At 28.6% G+C, this 22,683-nt stretch overlaps 1 protein-coding gene across 3 annotated transcripts; it reads right to left on the bottom strand.

The window, feature by feature from the left end:
• Window positions 1-7,499: 7,499 nt before the first annotated feature.
• LOC136083779 (uncharacterized) lies at window positions 7,500-17,750 on the bottom strand. Of its 3 annotated transcripts, XR_010640078.1 has the most exons (5): window positions 15,692-15,907; window positions 8,524-8,696; window positions 8,170-8,217; window positions 7,997-8,094; window positions 7,795-7,830 (listed from the first exon to the last, which is right to left on the bottom strand). XR_010640078.1 is itself a non-coding variant. In XM_065803522.1 (2 exons), the coding sequence occupies exon 1, from the start codon at window positions 17,066-17,068 to the stop codon at window positions 16,055-16,057; it is 1,014 nt and encodes a 337-aa protein (XP_065659594.1). In that variant the 5' UTR covers window positions 17,069-17,750; the 3' UTR covers window positions 13,167-14,060; window positions 15,692-16,054. The 3 variants fall into 3 exon arrangements, 1 of the variants encoding a protein (XP_065659594.1); XR_010640079.1 differs by lacking the exon at window positions 7,997-8,094 and having other exon boundaries at window positions 7,500-7,830; XM_065803522.1 differs by lacking the exons at window positions 7,795-7,830; window positions 7,997-8,094; window positions 8,170-8,217; window positions 8,524-8,696 and adding an exon at window positions 13,167-14,060 and having other exon boundaries at window positions 15,692-17,750.
• Window positions 17,751-22,683: the final 4,933 nt, after the last annotated feature.

The raw sequence follows: 22,683 nt of genomic DNA, 5'->3' as shown, positions 1-22,683 counted from the left end.
TTGCTATATTGCTGGATGTAAGAAAGGTTTCCCATAAACGTTGTTATAAACCCGTTGTTTTGAAAAACCTGAAAGTATGACCAGAATAAAAGCTAAAAGCTTGCGAAATATTTTCTTTTCATTAAAAGACTGCTTAAACCAAAAGATCTGGTCTAAGTATACACACACGCTGCGCATGTCCATAAATAATCCAATTGATGAACTTACACTTTGCCGTGGCTAAAAATAAAAGTAAAAAAGTAAAAAAAAAGGTGAGATATAGTGCTTGACATTTCCTGATAATTTTCATTTCTAGAGAAATAAAGAATTTTTTTTCTTTTCGAGAATTCTTGAAAATTCTCGAGAATCTTGAGAACATAAAATATTACATACTTGTGTTTAATAATAGGTACACAATATATAAAAAAAATTAACACCAAAAAATGCATTGAAATTACATGCTTCATTCAAAAATAGTCGTTAAATAATCGAAAAAGAATTGAAAAACGATAACTATTAACTAACAAACATTGAAATAAGATCTTAAAAACTAGAGTTTATTTAAAAATAAGAATTACTAAGTACATAAAAATTGAAAATAAATAACAAAATTTTATTTTTTTAAATTAATAAATTTAAATTACTTCTCTGTTTTAAAAAGGAATTTTGAAAAAACACAACGCATTCAATGTTTTGCTTGATAGCATACTTCTTTTCTTTGTAATTTAAAATAAGAAGAAGCGTGCGGAATCTTCTCGGCTTAAACTCTCAACAGTTAAACTAACAGGCTCTTAAACAATTAATAATGTTTCTGCGATATTGCCATGATGATCTTTCCATAAATAATTAAAGTTAAGTTCCGATAAAGCCTTTTTTAATGGCGTCCTTTATTCTTAAAAATCATTTTATCATAATTTCCATTGTATTCCACCTTGCTTTGAAATGTAAAGCTTCTCCACTTGTCAACAAACACTCATTACATTTATTCACCAAATATTAGTAACATATTCTTATATGTTAACATATATATATGTACGTAAAATAAAAAGTTCCTATTTTACTCCTTTTTATTATTATTTCCCATAACTTTTTTTTAATAACTTTTTTTAATAATTTGAATTTTGTGAATTTAAAAGATATTTATACGCACACCAACATCACAGACAACGCGGTACAACTTAAATTATAGAGGTTGCAGTTTGAACTTGTTAGCGTGCCAACAAAAAATTTTAAATTTTCTCGAGAAATATCAAATAATTTATCGAGAAATAAGAAAAACATAAAATTTCTCAAGAAATTCTTGAGAAAGAACTCTCGAAAATAAACAATAGATAGACAAAATAAAATAAAAACAAGAACAAAAAAAACTTAAAAACATTTTATTTCAATGAAAACATTATTGACTTATGTACTTAAACAAATAGATATATCATTCAATAGTATGGAATTCTACAAAGAAATAATCAAAATAATTGTTGATCAGGTGTTACTGCACTTAAGGTGGCTCACCCCCTTTAAAAATCAAAAAAAAAAAAAAGTTCTAAATATGGTTTTTCAAACATTGAAGCACAAAATCTATAGTATATTTTTACTACTATGTGCTTTAAAAGTAACAAAAAATACAATAATTGTGGTCAATGCACTTTCCCACTCCTTAGCAATATCACAGCAACGGCGTGAACAACTAATTTATTCATTCCTTCTTGAAGATTTCCACTTGAAGTTTTGAAGTATTTTTCAATGTTAGATCTATTATGCTTTTCTACCCGTATAGCTTTATAATAATTCCAATAGTAAATTCCAAACGTATTACGTATGGGATTTTCTATTGGAATTATTATGGAGCGTTCAAACTGTGACTTTGATATTACATTTTAATCATCTTCATCTATAAATCAAAGTGTTTTTGGTTCAAAAACATATGGAATAAATTTACGTACCATTTGGCATTTCATGAAATTAGAAGTGATAGAGAAGCTGTCTCCTTTTCTGCTGTAATGAATATGCATTCACCTCTTACGAATCGCAGATCTAACAAACAATAAACTACATAAAGTAGTGCTTCTGATTCAAATGCTTCTGATAAAATTATTGACTGTGGTATATCAATAGATGGAACATGGCAATGTCGAGGGTACTCTTCCTTAAACAGTGTTGTTGCTGGTCTTTCACATAAAAATAAAAAGGTGATTGATATTTTTTCTTTTTCTATGTTTTGTAGCCAGTGTGAAGTACATAAAAGAATAAAAAATCCTATTGATTTAGAGTATTAGAAAGCTACACACACTTGCCAAGTTAATCATTTTGGCTCAGCAGGGTCAATGAAAGCTGCTGGAGCTCAAGAGATATTCCATTTTTCCATACCAAAGTATAATTTAAGAACCTTGGAGTTGGTGACTCAAGATCATTTTCTAATGTTGTTAAAAGTAAACTATATAGTGATTATATTATCAAAAAGCTAGAAAATAAAGCTGACCATTATCAGAAAAGAGTAGGCTTTTGTTAGCCTTAAAAAATAAAGATTTTAAAGGCAGATTCAATCTGATCTACTTTTTAGCCATCACTTATCGATAAGTGATGGCTAAAAATTATCAAAATTCGCGACGTTAGAATTATCTTGTTCTATCTCCACTTTTTGAAAAAATCGAGTTTTTATAGTTTTTGAATAGTTTTGCACTATGTTTTTCTATTTTATTTATATTGAAAACATATAAAACTTTTAATACTGTGTTGCATGCCATATTGCATTGTTCTATCTCCTAAATAAGCAAATTTGAAAATGTTATCTTATTTTAACTCCGATCAACCAATTATATATTTACAATTACATATTTGTGCGGAATAATTTTGTTGTTGTAATTTTTAAAGTGACAACTAAAAATATTGACCAAAAAATGGAACATGCTCTAAATCAAAACAAAGGTATTTTTTCACTTAATTAGCGTTATAATTTTGCCAATTTTTATTTTGATTATCCAGAATGCATAAAAAACAAAATAATTTATTATTTATGCATCCTAGATAATCAAGTAAAAAAGGTAATGAAGTTTTTTAATCTTAAGAGTCGCTTGGTATTACACCTTCTCGTAGGTCACCCTATGGTGGAATATCTAGAAAACGTAAAGCTGATACGAGCAATTAGAAACAAAATATGAGAAAAATGCAACGTCAGTTGGGTAAAGCTTATAAAAATTCAAAAGGTAAACAAGTGCCTGAAAGATCTATCGCAACGCTAAAAAGTTGCAGAAATTGTAAGTTCAAATGCTCTACTAATATAACTGAGATCGAGCGTCAAGTTATATTTGATAGCTTTTGGACCTTAAATGGTGACGGTAAAAAACATTTTTATTCAAAAACTACCGAAAAACTAGAGAAAAAACGCTGTCGGACAGTTGCTGGTGAACATTCGAGAAGAAAAATGTCTTATTATTATAGCTTCTTTTCTTCTAATACACAATATAGAGTTTGTAAATCCTACTATCTTTCAACATTGAATATTAGTAGCCAAAGAATATTTTACTTTCACAAATTTAATAAATGCTTAACTACTGGAACGCCAATGCAATCAAAATTTGGAAGACATGTAAAAAAAAGCTTACCGGAAGATTCTAAAAAAGTTGTACGAGACCATATAAATCTTTTCCCAAGAATTGAAGTTCACTATTGCAGGAAAAAGACATTTAAAGAGTATATGGAAGGATCACTAAATATAGGTAAACTGTATGATTTTTTTAAAATATATTGTGATGAAAATGACTATATACCAGTAAAAGAACATATGTATCGTTATATCTTCAATCACGAGTTCAACATAGAATTTCAAAAACCAAAGAAAGATTTATGTGACACATGCTATGAATATTGCAACATTGTTAATGCAAGCAATGAGCAGACAGATAGTTATAATAAGCACATAACATCAAGGAATGATACCAAAACTGAACGTGAAAAAGATCGTCAAAATGCTGATCCTAAAACTGCAGTTGTTTTTATTGATCTTGAAAATGTTTTAAGTTTGCCTCGGGCTAATGTTGGAAACTTTTATTACAAACGGAAACTTTCAAATTATAACTTAACTGGTCATTGTTTGCTTAACAAGAAAGGTTATTGCGTCCTTTGGCTCTGGCTGGTCGTGGAGGAAATGATCTTGCCAGTGCTGTAACATGTCTGCTTCTAACAATCATGGATGACCTTGACATAAATAAGTTCATACTTTAGTTCGATTCATGTGTACCACAAAACCGCAATAGTTAAATGTCAGCAGCTTTATGTGAATTTATTATACGATACCCAAAATTAAAGTCATTGAGCAAAAGTTCTGCGAGCCAGGTCACTCCAGCATTCAAGAATGTGATAACATTCATATCTGTTGCAGAAATATTTAGTCCACTTGGACTAGAAAGAGCTATTAAAAATGTAAACCGTAAAAAACCAATCTCTGTTTACCAAATGCAATTAATAGATGCGAAGAGTTTTTCAGTTGTTGCTGGTTTTTCAAGTTATAAGTTAGTGCCTTATACAGGAGTTAAAAATCTTGTTTATCGAAACAGACTGCCATACCATGTTTTTTTAAAACCTCATTTTCAGACAATTATTCACAAGCTCGTATTAATAAGTTTGTCAAGCGAGAAGCATCAAGCATTATTAGCAAATCATTAAAGACAAATATACCAATGGCAGCTTGCTTACGTGCTCCTTATCAGTCTTTATCTGCTGAAAAAGCCAATGATATCATTTCCATGTATTCATACATGCCTGCTGTTGATATTGCATTTTACAAAGCATTAATAAAATGATTTTATATATGACTTTCTCTGTTATTTATTTAGTATTGATATATAAAACAAAATTATTATTATTAATAGTTTTTAATAAATACTTTAACTCTTGTACTAGAATCACAGGTATACGAATAACAAAATCAAGTTCATCTTGCATGTTGTTTGTAATTAAATTAGTTTAATTGTTGTGTTAAAATCTGTAAGACTTAAATAATTGATAGAAAATTTTTAAAAAGCTATTTCTTTGATAAATATTTTTCATCCCTTTCCTATACGCTATATATTACCCTTTTTTTATTATGTAGCGAAGTGTTCTGTTTTAAATCAGATGTCTTAGTCTTGTTCAGAGCCGGCGCGAACAGGTATCAAACAAACTTGTAAGAACAGTGCAATAGCTAGTGCATCGGAGCCCCTCCCAAAATAAATTTAAAAAAATTCCATTTTTAGGTATTACAAAAAAAAAAAAACTACTTTTACTTTAAAAAGAGTTCCCATAGATTCGCCGGGTCCCAACCAACCCTAATTTAGGGGCGTAGGGGTGCAATAGCACTGCGTAAGAAGAATGACTACCTAGAACAAAATTTCATCGATTTTCAACATGTCTTTGTTAAAAAATGTAGTTAATATATTTAATATATAAGATGTAACAAAATAACATTTTTGTATTTTACAAAATACCAAAGTTATTTTGTTCTATCTCCAAAAGTGGGTGGGAAAATATGGGCGTTAGCGAAATTTTTATAAGTTTTTTTTATTTAAAAATAAACAACAGAACAATCATAAATCTAAAGAAAATCTTTAATTCCCAAATAATTTTTTCAAATTAGCAGCAAACAAACTCAAACTTTGACATCGATTTTCTCAGTTTGCAAAAACATGGACTTAGAACAAGATAATTCTAACGTCGCGATATGTCAAGAAAGTTAACTGATATTAATAAAAAACGAAGAAAACATATAAGATTGATAAAAAAAAAAAGGTTATTTAGAAATTGAAAAGAGGAACGATGATGTGAACTCTCATGCTAGTGGCAGTTTTTAGCAACTTTTTTATTAAAAAAACTCTTTGTTTTTATGTTTTTTTTTAAAATGCGTTTTTTAAGACTTATTTTAATATGTTTTTGTCACAAAAACCATTTAAAAAAAATTCCAACCCCGGAGCAGCAGTATTTAGTGTATATTTTACTAAGGATATTATTGTTTTAGCGAAGAAAAGATTTTAGACCAATTATGCTGACTCAAAAGCGTCAAAAAATGTAAATTTCATTTTTCTTTTAAATAGTTCAAGTTTTAATAGAACTTCCTTAAATAAAAAATAAAAAACAAGTTTTTAACCTATATAAATAAAAAGTTAGATTTAAAGGGGGTGAACCATCTTCATATTAAAACCTTTAATTTTTAAAATAAATTCTTTTTTTGCTTTGTTATATAAGTTTATTAAATAATTCTGATATCAAGATATAAAATTGTATAAACAACACGTCTATTTCAGACGTCCTAAAGACGTCTTTTCAAGACGTTCTTGAGAGGTTTTTTGCAGACGTCTTTTTAGCCGCCATTTGGACTTTTTAGCCGTCCTTGAAACGTCCTTATTTTACCTAGAAATTCTTTTAAAAGTTATATAAAAATAAAATGATAAAAAATAGGGGAAATTGGGGCACAGTGGATCGGATTTCTTTATTTTTTAATTTGAGCAAAAGTTTAAATATGTATTTTATTTTTTTCAAAGCGAAATGTCCAAAGTTATTTTGGACATTTGTCCCAAAAAAATGTCCAAAAATTTTCAAAGATATATGTCCTTCATGATAAGAAATAACTAAAACCCAAATATTTATTATCTAACGGCTCACAGAAAGGTTTAAAGTAAGTTGTGTTACGTTATTCACTGTGCCCCAGAGCTGGGGCACAGTGAATCAATGAACACAGCTGTGAATTAATGATAGTGAATAGGGGTACAGCCAAATAACTATGAGGCTGAGGGAGTAAAGACACTGTATACTATAGTTTTGGCATACTTTTATTAATTAGATTAGTATAAAATCGAAAAAATAGACATTTTGATAATTGAGAAAAAAAAGAAGAAAAAAAAAAGAGAAAAAGTAAAAAAGTAAGAAAAAAAAAAAAGAAAAAAAAAAGAATTTTATTGATAACAAATTTATAAAAATATTCAAAAAACTAAAATATTATTCAAATATTATTGTTCATAACTTAAAACTATCAAATTCATTTTCATGTAGTTTGTTTGTTAAAAATGCATGAATTTAATCTTTAAGATCATTAATGGGGCATAGTGAATTAACCCATTTACTGTACCCCTATTCACTGTACCCCTCCATAACAAATTAAGTTCTAATTTCTTGGGACATGAGTGTTGTTAAAAGAAAAGCTAAACCACTAAAAGCATAAATATCAATAATTCGAATGAAAAACTTCTACTTTTAAAATTATTTCAACCATGATTTCCATAACAAACATAAGAAAGAAAATTTAATTTCGGTAGCTAAAAACAAAAATGACCTACCAAAAACCGGTAGTCAAAATTATGTGGTAACAACTATAAATAATGATTGCTGATATATGAGCACATAAAATAAATACATTATCAAGATAAACAAAATTCTAATCTTTGAGAAAATATCTCTTATTCACTGTGCCCCTCGATCCACGTAATCCCAACTTCCTCTACACAAATTAGATTTGATTTAATCTAGGCAAGGGGAAGTATAAAGAGAAATCAAAGTAAATTAAGTGTAATTTGATATATTTAAAAAAAAATAATTAATTTTACAAAAAATTAGAAAAATTTTTCAAACTAAGTCACACTTTCTAAATTAAAAATTAATATATTCTGTAGAGTTAAATCGATAGTATATTATAAACAGAAGAAAATTACTAAAAATGCAAAATAAATAAATAAAAAACAGTTGATTATAGTTAATTAAGCCATCATTGATTGATATCGATATTAGTGGATGTTCTCTTTAATCGGTCGGAAGAATGCCTAATTACTCTCCCAATAAGTTGCATGGCATCCATTTTGGTTAAGTTTTTATTTGACTTTAAAGCAGCATCTAATAAAAACTACAACACATAGTTCAATAAGATCATATAATAAAATATACTTAAATACATGTCATGTTCCATAGCCAAAGAAATTAAAAAAAAACTTTTTTTTATTAAAACGTCGTTTTTAATTTTAAAGGTTAATCAAACACAATAATAAGCTAATGAGAATACCAGTGATAGCATTACTAAGACTTATCAACTCTTTAAACTTTTTTTTCTTCTTTAAACCATTCATACTGTATTCTGACAAAATAGTGTCTGTTGTCAGTCTACATATATAAAAAGATGATAACTGTCATACTGCCAAGCATAAATGTTAAAATATTTATTATAATTAGTAAAACCTTTTTAATTGTGCCAGCTGCATTTTTATCACCAATTAACTGTTTCACCTAAAAAGAAACAATGCAATAAATGTTCATGACAATTTTTAAAAAAATTTTGTAATAATATTTAACATATAAAGGATCGTCCATAAATTACGCAACGCTAAATTTATTTTAAAAAAGGAATAGGAGATCTTTAGCTCTTTTAAGCAGCGATTTTAATTAAACGTAATGGGCTGTTTTGATTTTTTATATGACTTGAGGCTCTGCTAGAGAAAACTTATAATCTTTTTTGTTTTGTTTGTTGGTGAAATTTAGCGTTGCGTAATTTATGGACGATCCCTAAACTGTAAAGATTAAATTCATGCATACAAAAGTAATGTATTGGATATCTCCATTTGCAATTTTTCTTTTCAAAACATAAAGTTAATCTGAACTTTTACGTTGTTTGAAACTTTCTTCTGGATCATTAGAGAACTGTGCAGTTCTATCTACCAATGTGTTTTTTATTTCAGCAAGCTGGAACATAACTTTTCTCTGAAACTCTGAAAAGTAAAATATATAAGTGAAGCCATATAAAGTATAGTACTTTCTATATATGGTTGGAAAGAAGTCGAGGTAAACTAAACAATCCAAAAAATCTCAAGTTTCATGCTTTAACCTTAAAAAAAAAAATAAGCAAGTGAAGTTTAAGTTGCCATGACAAAGTAGAGTTTTAAAAGAAGTTATAAATGAGTATGTATAATACACACACACACACACACACACACACACACACACACACACACACACACACACACACACACACACACACACACACACACACACATAGGCGCGGATGCAGCATTTTTAATGTTTGAGAGCTAACTTCTAGACATGGAGCAAACTCCAAATATTTATATGTATATACTTATGTCAAATAAGGATGCTTTGCAAAAAATTACAGTGATTGGAGCTTGGGAACAAAAGTGCCCAAAATATATATTATATATATATATATATATATATATATATATATATATATATATGTATATATTTGTGATGTGCCGTGTACAAGGTTCGGACTCCGTAATTCGGCTGCTTTCCCGGGTACTCGGAATCGGCCAGTTTGTTGCAGAATCTGGCACCGGGTCTCTTGAAAGAAATTTTTCAAAATGGTTAGAATATATTGCAAAAAGGAAACTAATTTATACGAATAAAAATCAGTAACGCAAAATTTTGATTAATTAGCGCATATTAGCGATTATTTAGCAATAAATTACAAAACAAATATATATTATATATACAGCCACAATTACAAAAAAAAAATTAATTAGTCGAAACAGTATTTTCTAAGTTAATTTTAATTTTAAAGCTCTTGATGTTTTTGGCATTAAAGACGTCAGACGGCAAGTTATTCCATGTATTAACAACCCCGAGGGAGAATATTTACGGACATTGAGTTTACACTTTAGTTTGCGTAATTTGAAATGTTACCTCGAGTTTAAATATAGTTGTTTATAAAAAAGAAACTTTATATATTTAGACAAATTAAATAGCGCAATTAGGCTTAATTAGCATATATAGGCAAATTAAATAGCGCAAATTAATCAGCGTCATTTTGTGAAAACAATTTAGCGCTAGAGAGTTTACAAGCTTTCAACTTCATTCCAACTTTTTAAAATGGACCGGGTGCTGGGTACCTGGACTCGAACACGGTATTTTCTTCCGGATAAACCGATTCCGGCACATCTCTAATATATATATATATATATATATATATATATATATATATATATATATATATATATAAACTTTATTTACTTTGAATTTTATGTTCTTTTTATTACATTTTAAGGTACAAATAAATAACAATATAAATATAAATATAAATAAATATATATATATATATATATATATATATATATATATATATATATATATATATATATATATATAATGATCGTTATTAAAAAATAAAAGAACGCAGGGACTCGTAAAAGACCATTCGGTCGAGTACCGCTAAGGAATGTTCATGTTAAAATTTATAAGAATTTTACAAGATAAAAAATTAGTTAACGAAGTAAGAAACTTAAAATGTTCCATTATAAATACAAGATACGTTATATCTATTCTATATGTAGATTACAGTTGTTAATGATACATATCTAATTTTTATGAATTCATGTTTAAATAGAGGGTAAAAAGGAAGATCACTAAAAAATTCCAGAAGTATATTGTTAAATCTTCGATTTTAAAAGTGAGTTCTTTAAGCTTTCGTTTAAAAGAAAAGTAGTTACTTTGATAAAGAAAATCCTCATTAAAATTTTTAAAAACCATTTTATTCCATAAGAATGGTCCGCGATAATCAATACAAAACTTAAAAGGATTTGTTTGAAAAATGGGCTGATTAATAAAATTATCATTACGTAAAATGTATTTATTTTTATCTTGATGAATACAAATTATGGAAAGAAATCGGGGATTAATTGGTTTTACACTTAAACATAAAACAAAGAATATTTAAAATATTAATATTTTCTTGAATAATACTGGTCTATGCTAAATTAAGAACTTTGACAGGTGATGCTGTTTTAGTTAACTACATTATTGAATAATTCTCTTTTTTTATTTTAACATTAGTGTTTTGGAAGTTTTCGATTTTTCCTGATAAAGAATTTACATTTTTTTATGTTTTTTGATTTTTTTTTTGTTTTTCAAACTGCTCCCACAATAAAAGCAAGTAAAATTTTAACACTCAGGCTGATTTTAGAATATGTTAAAACTTATCATAACTTTAGAAGGAATAAATATTTTTATATTATGAACATTTTAAATGTTTTATTTAGTATTTTTTGTATTTTGTTTATATATTGGGTCAATAAACAAATATTTTTACAAAGTAAAAAAATTAAACATATTCTTTCTGACAGGAGCAAGCAGAAGACAATCTTATCAGCTTGCTACTTAGGTAGCGAAATAGTTTACTTTACTTACACATTTAAGTTTATAAAATATATAAATATAAAATTTATTCTTACATATTTAAGAGTTAAAAATATATATACATATATAACAAGATAAATAAATACATAATTAAACGAGTTAAAAATATAAAAAAATGTTCTTATGGGTTAAATTTAACAAATGTTGTTTCACAGTTTTTTTAAATGCTTTAATTGCGGTTATAGATTTTAAGTCATTATTCAGGATCGAGTTCCACAGACGTGGACCCCAACAAGTAATTGAGTAGTCCGATTTTTTAAGTGTTGTTGACGGAATGTAAAAATTGTTAATGGAATGTCTTGTTAAGCATCTATGATTAATTAAGGAAAGATATAGCTGAAAATATGACGGAAGCATGCTATAGTGAAGCTTAAACATAAACAATAAACTTTGATAAATACTTAGTTTGTATACATTTAAAGCATTAATTTCTTTTAGTAAAGGCTTGGCATACGCATTTCTGTTTGCATTAAAAATTACCCGAGTTGCTTGCTTTTGTTTGTTAAATTTTTTTTAATGAAGACGACTGGTTACTTGCCCAAGCTATATTACAGCGACTAATATAGCTATGGATAAATAAAAAAATATAAACTTATAAACATATAATTAAAAAGGTGAAGAGATTTTATTTTGTCTTAACTTAACGTGGTTTTTCCAATTTAAATCTTCCTCAAATAAAATGCCTAAAATTTTCATTGAATGGACTTTTTTTATTTTAATATTGTTTATAAATAATTCTGGAAGTTTAAGGGGTAAGTTATCAGGCTTTGAGGGTTTTATGAACAAAATGTATTTTGTTTTATCATTATTTAAGGAAAGTTTAATATTAGCACATTTTACTGTTCCAATTGTAAGATATTATTTAAAATCACTGCGATGATTTATTAAAATAAATAGGCAAAAGAATGTAAAACGTAAAAGTTTAAAAGTTTACAAATTCTTCATTTTTCATTTTTATGGTATTTAAAGTTCTCAAAATCAGCCAGCTAACATCGATACATTGGAATTTAGTTTCTTTTGTGTAAATATGATACTTTTCATTGGGTTAGTATAATAAATGAAATTTATCATATTGAAATTTTTTCATAATGATGGCAGATTGTTAAGATTTGTCATCTGTTAAAGATGTTATCGCAACATTTATGCACTTACTCGACCCTTTTAACAAACTTTTTTTTGCCATTTAGAGCAGGTGAGTTTTGGGTTTTTTATTACCAACACAATATGTATCATTGATGCATGTGAAACAGCAACTGGGCGTATGCCCCATGGACACTCTGGTAGTCTGCCCTAGAAACAATTTTAACACATGTTCATCAGGACTACACAAATGCTGAAATTTCCAGATTGTCAAAAGCTCCAGTTTGTCTGGAAGGAAATGAAAAATTAATTGCAAGATTTCGTTGAAAAAAATGGGGCACATGAGCCAGCCCCATCCCTGGTGTCTTGGGCGTTTCTCAGCATTTCAGAAATCCCAAAAGTTTCAGATTTCAAATTATTCTGGAAGGTAGAGATCAATCGCAATATGTCTCAATGCTAAATTGATGAGCAGCTAAAGTAGTATATAAAAATATTTGCACTACTTTATGTATACCACACATGTGCATATATATATATATATATATATATATATATATATATATATATATATATATATATATATATATATATATATATATATATATATATATATCATATATATATATATATATATATATATATATATATATATATATATATATATACATATATATATATATATATATATATATATATATATATATATATATATATATATATATATATATATATATATATAAATTACTTTTTTTTTTTATCAAAATATATTAGTAACCATTACAATTGACAAAAATAATATCTTTGAAACATTAGTAAATGTTTTATGAATTGAATACTCGAGGTTAATACTTAGTATGATGTCCTTTAGCATTCAAACAATTATCTATGTGGGTATGCATAGTGTAAATGAGCGTTCTCAAGTATTCAGGAGTAATAAGTTGAGTCCATACCTGTCTAATTTTTTCTTGTAAATCATGCAAAGATGAGGGTCTTTGAGCTTCTTTTTTAAGATGATTCCAGCAGTTTTCAATTGGGTTGAGGTCTGATGAGTTACCAGGCCAGGGACAAACGATATCAACCCTATTCTCACGTAACCAATTGCTTCCAAACTTGACCCTGTGACAGGGTGCTCCGTTATGCTAAAACTTGTTACTGTTCGTGATGTTTATGAGCATTTTCAGTTTTTTTTTATGTATTTCAAGATAAATATGGCTGTTTATTGTGGTGTTAGCAGGCTTAAAGCATTAACCACCACTTTGATTTGCTATAATGGCACCTCATATCATAATTTTAGGGTAATATTTTATTGCACAAAGCAAATAGTGGAGGTTGTATCGTTAGCAGGGCGGGCGTCAAACGCTTGTAGAATGATAACCAAATTGTTCAATTAAAGATTCGTTGCTAAATATTACATCCTACCAATCTTCCGCTGACCAGTGCTTGTATTTTTGACAGAAGGCAATATGGTCTCTAATATTTTTTTGCGGAAGGCAAGATTTTTTTGCCAGAATATGACTATTTAAGTTAAATCGTTTGCACAAACGTCTTCTAATTGTGATAACACTTGGTGCAACACCAGTTGGGAATATCTCAGATGAAATTGGCAAACAAATGTGCTTTTGCATAACAATGAATGCAATTATCTGTCCTTGGAGTTGTCTCCTTTGGTCGTCCAGTTCTCGCTTTGCTTTTAAAATCACCAGTTTCTTGATATAGCTTTAATGTTTTTATAATGCAGCTATGTGTTACGTTAAAACCTGTAGCAATAAAAGTCAGAGTCAATCTTTATTCACGTAGAATAAGAACCTGAGCACGTTTTTCTGTTGTTAATTCACTAGTTTTTCCTATAATTATAATTTTATTTTTTGTTAAAATAGCAGCAAGCTATGACAAAAACAAATTTAGTTGTTTATAGCATAACATTTCGCAAGTATATAAGAATAGTACTCAAAATGTTCAATGTAAATAAATATTTTCAAACAAATATTTCAAATTTTCTGCAAATTTTTAAAATGTTTCAAACTTTTGATTACGACTGTATATACCTTAGCTTCATATATACTTTTATGTATACCACATGTATTCATAACTTAAGATATATGTGGTATAAATATAACTTAAAACAGATATTTGTGAAAGTGAAAGTTAACACATGTTAATAATTAAACATATTAACATTAAGTTAATGTGCTAAATATTGTGTTAAAAAAGTCTAGTTTCCAAATAGTCTTTTTAGGATATTATTTGAATCAACTTTTGAGTCTTTACAAATATAAATAAAAATTAAATGTTTATACTTTCTGTTTTTTAATTTTTGTCTAGCTTTCATCTATTGCATTTTGAAGATGCAATTACAACAAAAAAATAAATAATAATAATATATACAAAATGAAATGTTAAAATTATCTTGAAGTTTACTAGTTATTGCATCTTGGTAAGGCTCTTTGTTATTAATAATCTTTTCTCTTTAATAAACTTTAATAAACTTTTCTCTTTAATAAACTTTAATAAACTTTGTTATTAATAATCTTTTCTCTTTAATAAACTTTAATAAACTTTTCTCTTTAATAAACTTTAATAAACTTTGTTATTAATAATCTTTTCTCTTTAATAAACTGTTAGTCTTACAAGATTAGGATTCTTTTCGAAAACTTAAAGAAGCAATTGACGAACAACAAGACAAATTGATGATTAAAAATTAAAACTTGTTGTTTTAGTTTTTTTTGTTGCTTGTTGTACAAGATGATCTTGGACTCTCATATTTTTCAAATTAAAATTCAATTAAAAGTAAGAAAGCATTAAAAATAGTTTATTAAATTTATATTGAAGTAATAAAAATGATTATATTTTGAATTAGATATAAATAAAGCATTTTTCCAGCTTTTTCTTTTCATTTAAAGTTATCTCTAAATCTAAAGTCTCTAAGTCTAAATCTCTAAATCTAAATCAAAACAGCCTCCTTCTGCCTCCCTAAAAAGGACATTTAGATAGGACAATGAAACAAAAAATTGAAGTAAATGAAAAACTAAAATGAAAAGAAAGTTAGAAAGTTAAAAAAATTTTCCAACTCTTTAAGATTAATTTCATCCTAGAAGTACAACAAAGTTTTTGACAACAATAAACTCAGCAATAAGGCTAATCAATATATTGATAAACCCAGTGACGTGGCTAGGTAACCAAGGGCCCTTGGGCAAATTAAAAAATGGGGCCCCACTGCTATGTAAACTGGTTAGGTTTTATCAAATAAAAATATGAAATATACAAATACTTCAAAAATACAAAGCTACTTAAGCTCTTTTTTTGTGCACTGCAGGGCAGGTAATAAAAATATTAAACAGTAACAACATAAATTACAATTAATACTTGGTGGAGGTTTGGCTAATAAAACGAAATAGAGAAGATTCAAGGGTTTATTATATAAAGGTTGGGCCTACCAACTGACTAAATAACAATAACATTTAAAAATTTTTCCTACCTTTGGTTTTCGCAAAAGTATCAATAACTTCGTTTAAATCCAGGCTTGATGCGGTTTTGTTTTTAATTACTATTAGAGATAAATGTCGAGAATGGCCCATCTTATTTCTTAAATAATTTTTATTATTTTTAATTTGCTAAATGACCTTTTAGCTGCTGCAGAAGTGACAGGAATTGTAAAGAATAATAACATTGCTGTAAATACTTCCGTTAGGTTGCATTTTAGCCAGTGTCGGCTAAAGGTATTTTGCCGCCCGAGGCAAGATCCCGATTTGCCGCCCAAACTAAAAAGCACCAATATATTAAAAAAATACCTTTAAAGTAAAACTATGAGTGACGTATAAAATCGTATATTTGCAAAACATTAAATCCTCCAGTACAGTACTGGAGAGCGTAGTTTTGAAAAACTACGCTCTCCAGATGCAATTGATACTGGCTGTGTTAACAGAATTCGTAAAGCAATAGAAACATTTGGAGTGAAATTATTGTTTCCTAAAATAAGCTCTAGTACTTTTAATGGTGAAGTTTTTGGTTCAATTAATTCAGACAATGCAAGCAATTCATCTAATAATTCCGTGCCATCAATATCTGCAGAAGTATCTGTGCTTAATATTTTTGGAAGATTTAAACATTTTTCTTTTAGATTTTCCTTTGAAAAACTTTTTTTAATATTTGCAATATTGTACAGGAACTGAAAAGAATCACAGTGTTCATTTAACTGGTTAAATTTTTCTTCAATCGAATTTATAGCACTATCCAAAATGCAATTAAAACATTCTATTTTAAATCTATCTTTTGGATTTATAATGGGATCATCTCGAGTTTCATAAGAAAGCATTTGTTTTTTAAACCTTGGTCTAATAGAAACTTCAAATGAAAATGATGGTTCCAAATCTAATTCAGCTGTAATTAATTCTGCATCAGAAATAACTTTTTCAAAAGCTTCATCTGAGCGATATAACTTTAAGAAGTTAACAGATTTGTTCAAAGTTTGTTTGACTTCAGAAATGTCAACTTCAATACTCTGAATAACTTTGCTTGCTAAGTTTACTTGGTTAAAAGCATTGAACCATATCACAGTACAGCAACAAAATTTAAAGTTTTTCATCTTTTGAGCTAATACCTCTGCTTCATGACGTGAAGATGGATCATAAGAAATGTCCTGGCTGATTTCAAAAAGAGCATCAAAGATTTCTCCATCACAGTATCGAAAAGGTCGCACAGCTTCAACCCTGCGTTCCCATCTTGTTGCACTCAAAGGTTTTGGAATTTTTTTTTTTCCAAGATGATTTTTCAAAACTTGCGAGATGAAAGTTATAAATGGCTTGCACCATTCCAAAATAAGCCACAGCCTTTCTAGATAATTTTTCAGCATCATTAACGACCAAATTTAATGAATGAGCATGACATGGGACAAAGAATTATTATTATTATTATTAATATTATTATTATGTATTTCGCCGATAAGAAAAGTTTACAAGTTTAAGCAATACAAATATATAAATACATGGCTGGGGCAAGAAGAAGACAAGTTCTGTCTTATCACCAAGCCCCTTTAAATAAAAATGTCAATAATAAAAATACAAAACAAAGTAACTCGTTAAATAAACGTTAAACAAAACGTTGCGTTAAAATAAAATAACGATAAATAAAAACTAAAAAACATTTTACGCTATATTACAGTGTAATATATCCAAAAGTATACGAAGATTTTTTAGTTAATTATTTTAATTAAATTATTTTTTTCCTAACTGGTTTTAGATTTATAAACCTTTTGAATTTAAATCATAAAATAACAGATAATACACGAACAACAAACAAACAAACAAAAATAAAAAAACATTTTTAAAAACATTTTTAGTTTCTTAATGTGTCTTTTATATATGTAAAGTTTATTATATCAGATAAAAAATAACGTCATAATGTACAAATTGAAATGTATATAGAATATATATTTAAACCATATTTATAAAGAAATAGACAAACGTGATTACTCCTAATCAAAGGCTTCAGAAAAATTTTAATTCGTTGTCATTTATTAAAAGCTTTTGCTTAAGTGTGAGAAACGATCTACATTTCCAATAATTCTTAAAGCATGTTTTTGTTTAATTAATAGTTTATTTATTTTAGTTACGTTAGTGCTAGGCAACGTTTGCATAACTTAGGTAGCTATGAATAAATGAAAAATAAATGTATTTTAAACAGGTTTGATTTAATAACTGCTTAGCTTTGTAAAGTAGACCAATATTTTTCGAAATTTTATTTTGAATTATATTTATATGCTCCTTCCAACTCACATTTTCATCAATAACAACACCAAGAAATAACAATGAACGCTCTCTTATTATACAAGAGTTATTTACAACTAAAATTGGAAGATTTTATGGGATGAGTCTCTTTTCATGAAGACGATGGAAGAAAGTATATTTTGTTTTTTTTATGTTTATGGATAATTTATTTGCTACAAACCATTCACTTAGTTTTGCAAGCTCTTTGTTTACTGTTTCAAATAAAGAATTAATATCCTTATCAGAATAAAATAAGTTGGTGTCGTCTGCAAATAGGATTGAATTTAAGATACTTGAAAATTTATTTAAGTCATTTATATAAATGAGAAATAAAAGGGGCCCTAAATTGATCCTTGTGGGACGCCGCAGGAAATTGTCGCTAAATCCGTTTTACTATCATTAAACGAGATGTACTGTTTCCTGTTTGCTAGATAACCTTTAAACCATGCTAAGTTAAAACTTATGATACCATAATTTTTAAGTTTGTGCAGGAGAATATTATGATCCACCGTATCAAAAGCCTTACTTAGATCAATAAAGACGCCTAAAGTAAATTTGTTTTCATCAAAAGCTTTAAATATTTCGTGTACTAGATGAATGATTGCATGATCGGTTGAATGGCCAGATTTAAACCCAAATTGTTTATCGTAAAGAATTTTATTATTAGTTAAAAAAGAAAACAGTCTGTTATACATAACACGTTCTAAAATCTTGGAAAAGCAGGTAAGAATTGAGATTGGTCTTTGAGAATGCTCTGCTGTTCTTTTCCAATATTCTTTTCTGCACTCCTGACTGATGTTCTCTCATAGTCGCACCGTTGTTGTAGTCCTGTCCACGCATATCTTCAATTGGAATCCCAGTTTGAGTCAACATTTGTGGAATAACATTTGTGAGTGCTGTACCAGTTGTCTGCTCTACAGGTATGAAATCGATGAAATGTTCACAGACTTTAACTTCAGCATTTTCCATCTGAACAAAGCATAGCACAATTGACATTTGTTCCACTTTACTCACATCTTAGGTACAATCCACTATAATGGAAAAATATTTTGCCATTTTCAATTTTGACAAAATTACTTCACGAAATTGTTATGCAATTATTTGAATGAGTTCATTTTGTATATTTTTCCCCAAGTAAAGGGTGTTAATCTCCTCATTCTTTATTCGGTGAACATGATCTGCCATAACTGCATCAAACTGTGCTAGCAGTTCAACTAGTTTTAGGAAGTTTCCATTACTTTTCTCATGTAAAACATCAGAACTTCTACGAAACGCAAGACATTGCTCTCCTAAAAATTTCACTATTGCAAATAATCTTTCCAGAACTAACTGCCAACGCTGTATCTCTGCACTGAGAAGTCGTTGTTGTGATGCATCAATTGTTTTTTGGTATCTAGTCGGTTTGCTAATTCCATCCATTTGCTCAATGAACAGATGTTTCTTCAGCTGTCTGTGCCAATTTTTTCAGTCTCCAAAACCGATTAACTTCAAATGTATGTCCATGTCACCAAACAACTTACATGAGAAACAAAACACAACATCTTTTCTTTTAGAGTATATAAGGCAGGAATTTTTAACAACTTCACTATTCTTGAGTACTTTTTGCTTGCATGATGGATTAAATCTTCTATTGTTGGCATTGACAGGAAATAGAAAAGATGGATTAGGTGCTGATGGACCATTTTTAACAAGAGTCACTCGAAGATTATCTGGAATTTGGTCAGGGTAATTGGCAGGATCTGTCAGGTTTGTAGTTGGTAAAGTTTGAAAACTCTGAGAAGTCGAAGATAAATTTGCTTCATCTCCCAGTTTAGATTTTTCACATTTCAGCTCATTTTTCACTTCCAAGTTTGAACTTGTTGTTGCATCTTAAATTTCATGGATTTCATTACAAACACTAACACCACAAGGATCTCTCATAGTTGTTGTTGGCTTGCTTTTGGTGTTATTAAAAAAATTGCTTCAAGATTCAGACATTTGTTCATCCTCTTCTCTTCGTTTTTCTTTTTGCTTTCTGTAGAAATCACCAGACTTCTTTCTTTTATGTCCAACCATTTTTATCTATGGATGTCAGAAAATATATAATCAAAACTCAAAATGCCACCCAAGAAAAGTGCCGCCCGAGGCAGCTGCCTATCTTGCCTGTGCCTAAGCCGGCACTGATTCTAGTACTCCATATTGCTCATTATTTCTTTACGTAATTGGTGAAAAGTCCATGCTTGAGTTAGTTGAGGTAAAACTAGATGGTAAATATTAATAAATTGAAGTGAAAAACTAGGGCCTTTTATATCTGAATATTTTCTTTGGAATTTGTCACACTTTTGTAATAAAGTTGCTTCATCAACATGTAATAAAAATATTGATGTTAGAAAATCGAATGACAGACTGCACTAATACCAATAAAACGTGTATCTAATTGAGATATTACTGTGTCTGGTATATTATTGAAAATCTTTTTTAATTTTAAATATTTTTTCTTGGTTTAAAAATCGGTGATCAGCAGCTAATTCATCAAAATGTTTTTTAATTTTTCTATGCCTTTTTTCTTGAAAATGGGTATCGATATTTTCTTACAGTTTCACTGACTTTGCACTTGAATAATTCGAAATCATTTCTATAAATTTGCAGCTTTGCTTTGGTCTCTGCTAAAACTTTACTCGCCTCGCCCAAATTGATGTCGCAATTTTGCAAAGTTTTGGATGCATAATTGATGTCGTTCTATACACTGTATATGAATTTGCAAAGCAACACGAACTCGAAATTTATCATTTTTGTTTTAATACTCTCTGCTTCACTACGCTCTTTATTAGGACTCTTTAGAACTATTTCTGATAATGCTTTAATAATATGAAAATAATGAAGTTTTATTACAGATATCGTATTGACCCTACTGGACCTTCTAATCGGATTTAGTTTTTATTAGAGTGGTGTCCGATTCGCCGATTTTGACAGTAGCTCCCAACGTTTGATGCTGTTACCGAAAAAGTTATACAAATCTTGCAACGTTGCAAAAAAAATCTGTATTTCCAGACAACCTCTAACGGCATCATTTATCACTAAATTTAAGTTATGAGTGACACAATGTACGTACTTTGCGTTAGACTGGATATCCTTAATATGTTTTTGTACACCATTATACACACCACTTATCACACTTGCCGCAAAATGTGATCATATCGGGCGACAAGCTCTACAAAGGATAGAAAATTTCCGTGGTATCCTTCCTGACTTAAGTCTTCTTGATGTCCTCTCATAGCAAAAGAACTCTTTGCTAGGGTAAGTATGATATCGAATAACCTTTGAAGAACCATTTTCCAAAATAATGCTTTCTTGCGAATTTCATTTTTAAGTTTCTTGTCAATAGTAATAGTATCGTTTTTTTTCCAAAATTCACACTCAGCACATGCGAATGTCCAGTCGAACAACTGTGTTGTTTAATTCTTTCTGATAAATGCTTCCAATCTCGAACTCCCGTACACCAAACTTATTCCTTTGTGAAGAAAATAATCAGCAAGGTTGACAATAGGCAGCGTCTAGTATTTAGGAATAACATAACCAAAAACGATTAACTGACCCATATTTAGAACACAAAACGTAGTACGATTTTGAAAAATACCTATTGTTCTGGTTGATGTCAGTTGGAAAAGGTCCAAATGGCTGTATTTTTTTCACATTTTCAAAAAATGTAGAGGTCTGTGGTTCCTCCAAATCCTCCGCTCTTATGTGTATCATGCAAACATCATCCACGTTCACATGATTGGCGGCGGAGGTATCTCCTACTGCAATAATTGTCGAATCTTCTTCAGTTGGCTTCTCAACCAACACTGAAGTTACCACATTATTTGAGTCACTACCAATTGTAATATTTTGGTCACTTGCAGAAGGCCGACTAAAAAACTTCTCAATTTTGGGCAATTTTTGTTTACTATCTTCTCTTTCTTGGCGTTGTTTGCGTTTAAATGCACCACTGGATTTCTTCTTTTTATCCATAGTTTTAGTTTTCTAACTTATTTAAACAATACAATATTAGATAATCTAATATTGTATTGTTTATACAATATATAATATAATAATATAATATAATTAGTGCTGGGCAATGATTAAAATTTTTAATCGCGACTAATCGCACGATTTGGTGGTTTGCTAGCATCAAGAGTGTGTGCTGCTTTTAAGTGATACTTCAAACTTGAAGCACTACGATAATAAGAAAATTCAGCTTTGCAGTGGTTACAAATAGCTTTATTTCTATCGACTCCACCGTCTGGAAATACTTTAAAATAAAAATTCCCATTTAAGAGTTCTGTACTTTTTTCCATTTTTTCTGTTCACACGAGATATTTTCTGTTTCAAATAAATTTTCATTAAAAAAACAAAGTTTCACTTGAATTAAACAAGCAAAAAAAAAAAATTTATGTCTTTACACGGTTTTTTGACAAAAGTTGCAAACAATTTACTAAAATTATTCGCTTGATTGTTAAAAAAATAACTACAGGCAAATTTAGAACGTTTTTGACTGAATGAGAATGTCTTTATCATAAAAAACATTCTTATTCAGTCAAAAACATTCAAAAACGTGAGTGTTTTCGTTTTCAACAGTAGAAGAAATATACAATTTGTATAATACAACTATAATAACTTTTCTGATTATGTAAAGTATAATTATGCACATATTTATTTAGAAAGCTTATTTTGTCCATAGTTATTA

This window comes from Hydra vulgaris, chromosome 08 (genome assembly GCF_038396675.1).
Source record: "Hydra vulgaris chromosome 08, alternate assembly HydraT2T_AEP".
NCBI lineage: Eukaryota > Metazoa > Cnidaria > Hydrozoa > Anthoathecata > Hydridae > Hydra > Hydra vulgaris.
Note: the sequence above shows the minus strand (reverse complement) of the source record. Positions and strands in the feature narration are given on the sequence as shown.

What these genes read in the sequence shown, in the direction of transcription:
- LOC136083779 (XM_065803522.1), bottom strand. Translation starts at nt 17,068, where the DNA reads ATGATGCTGAAAAATTATCTAGAAAGGCTGTGGCTTATTTTGGAATGG.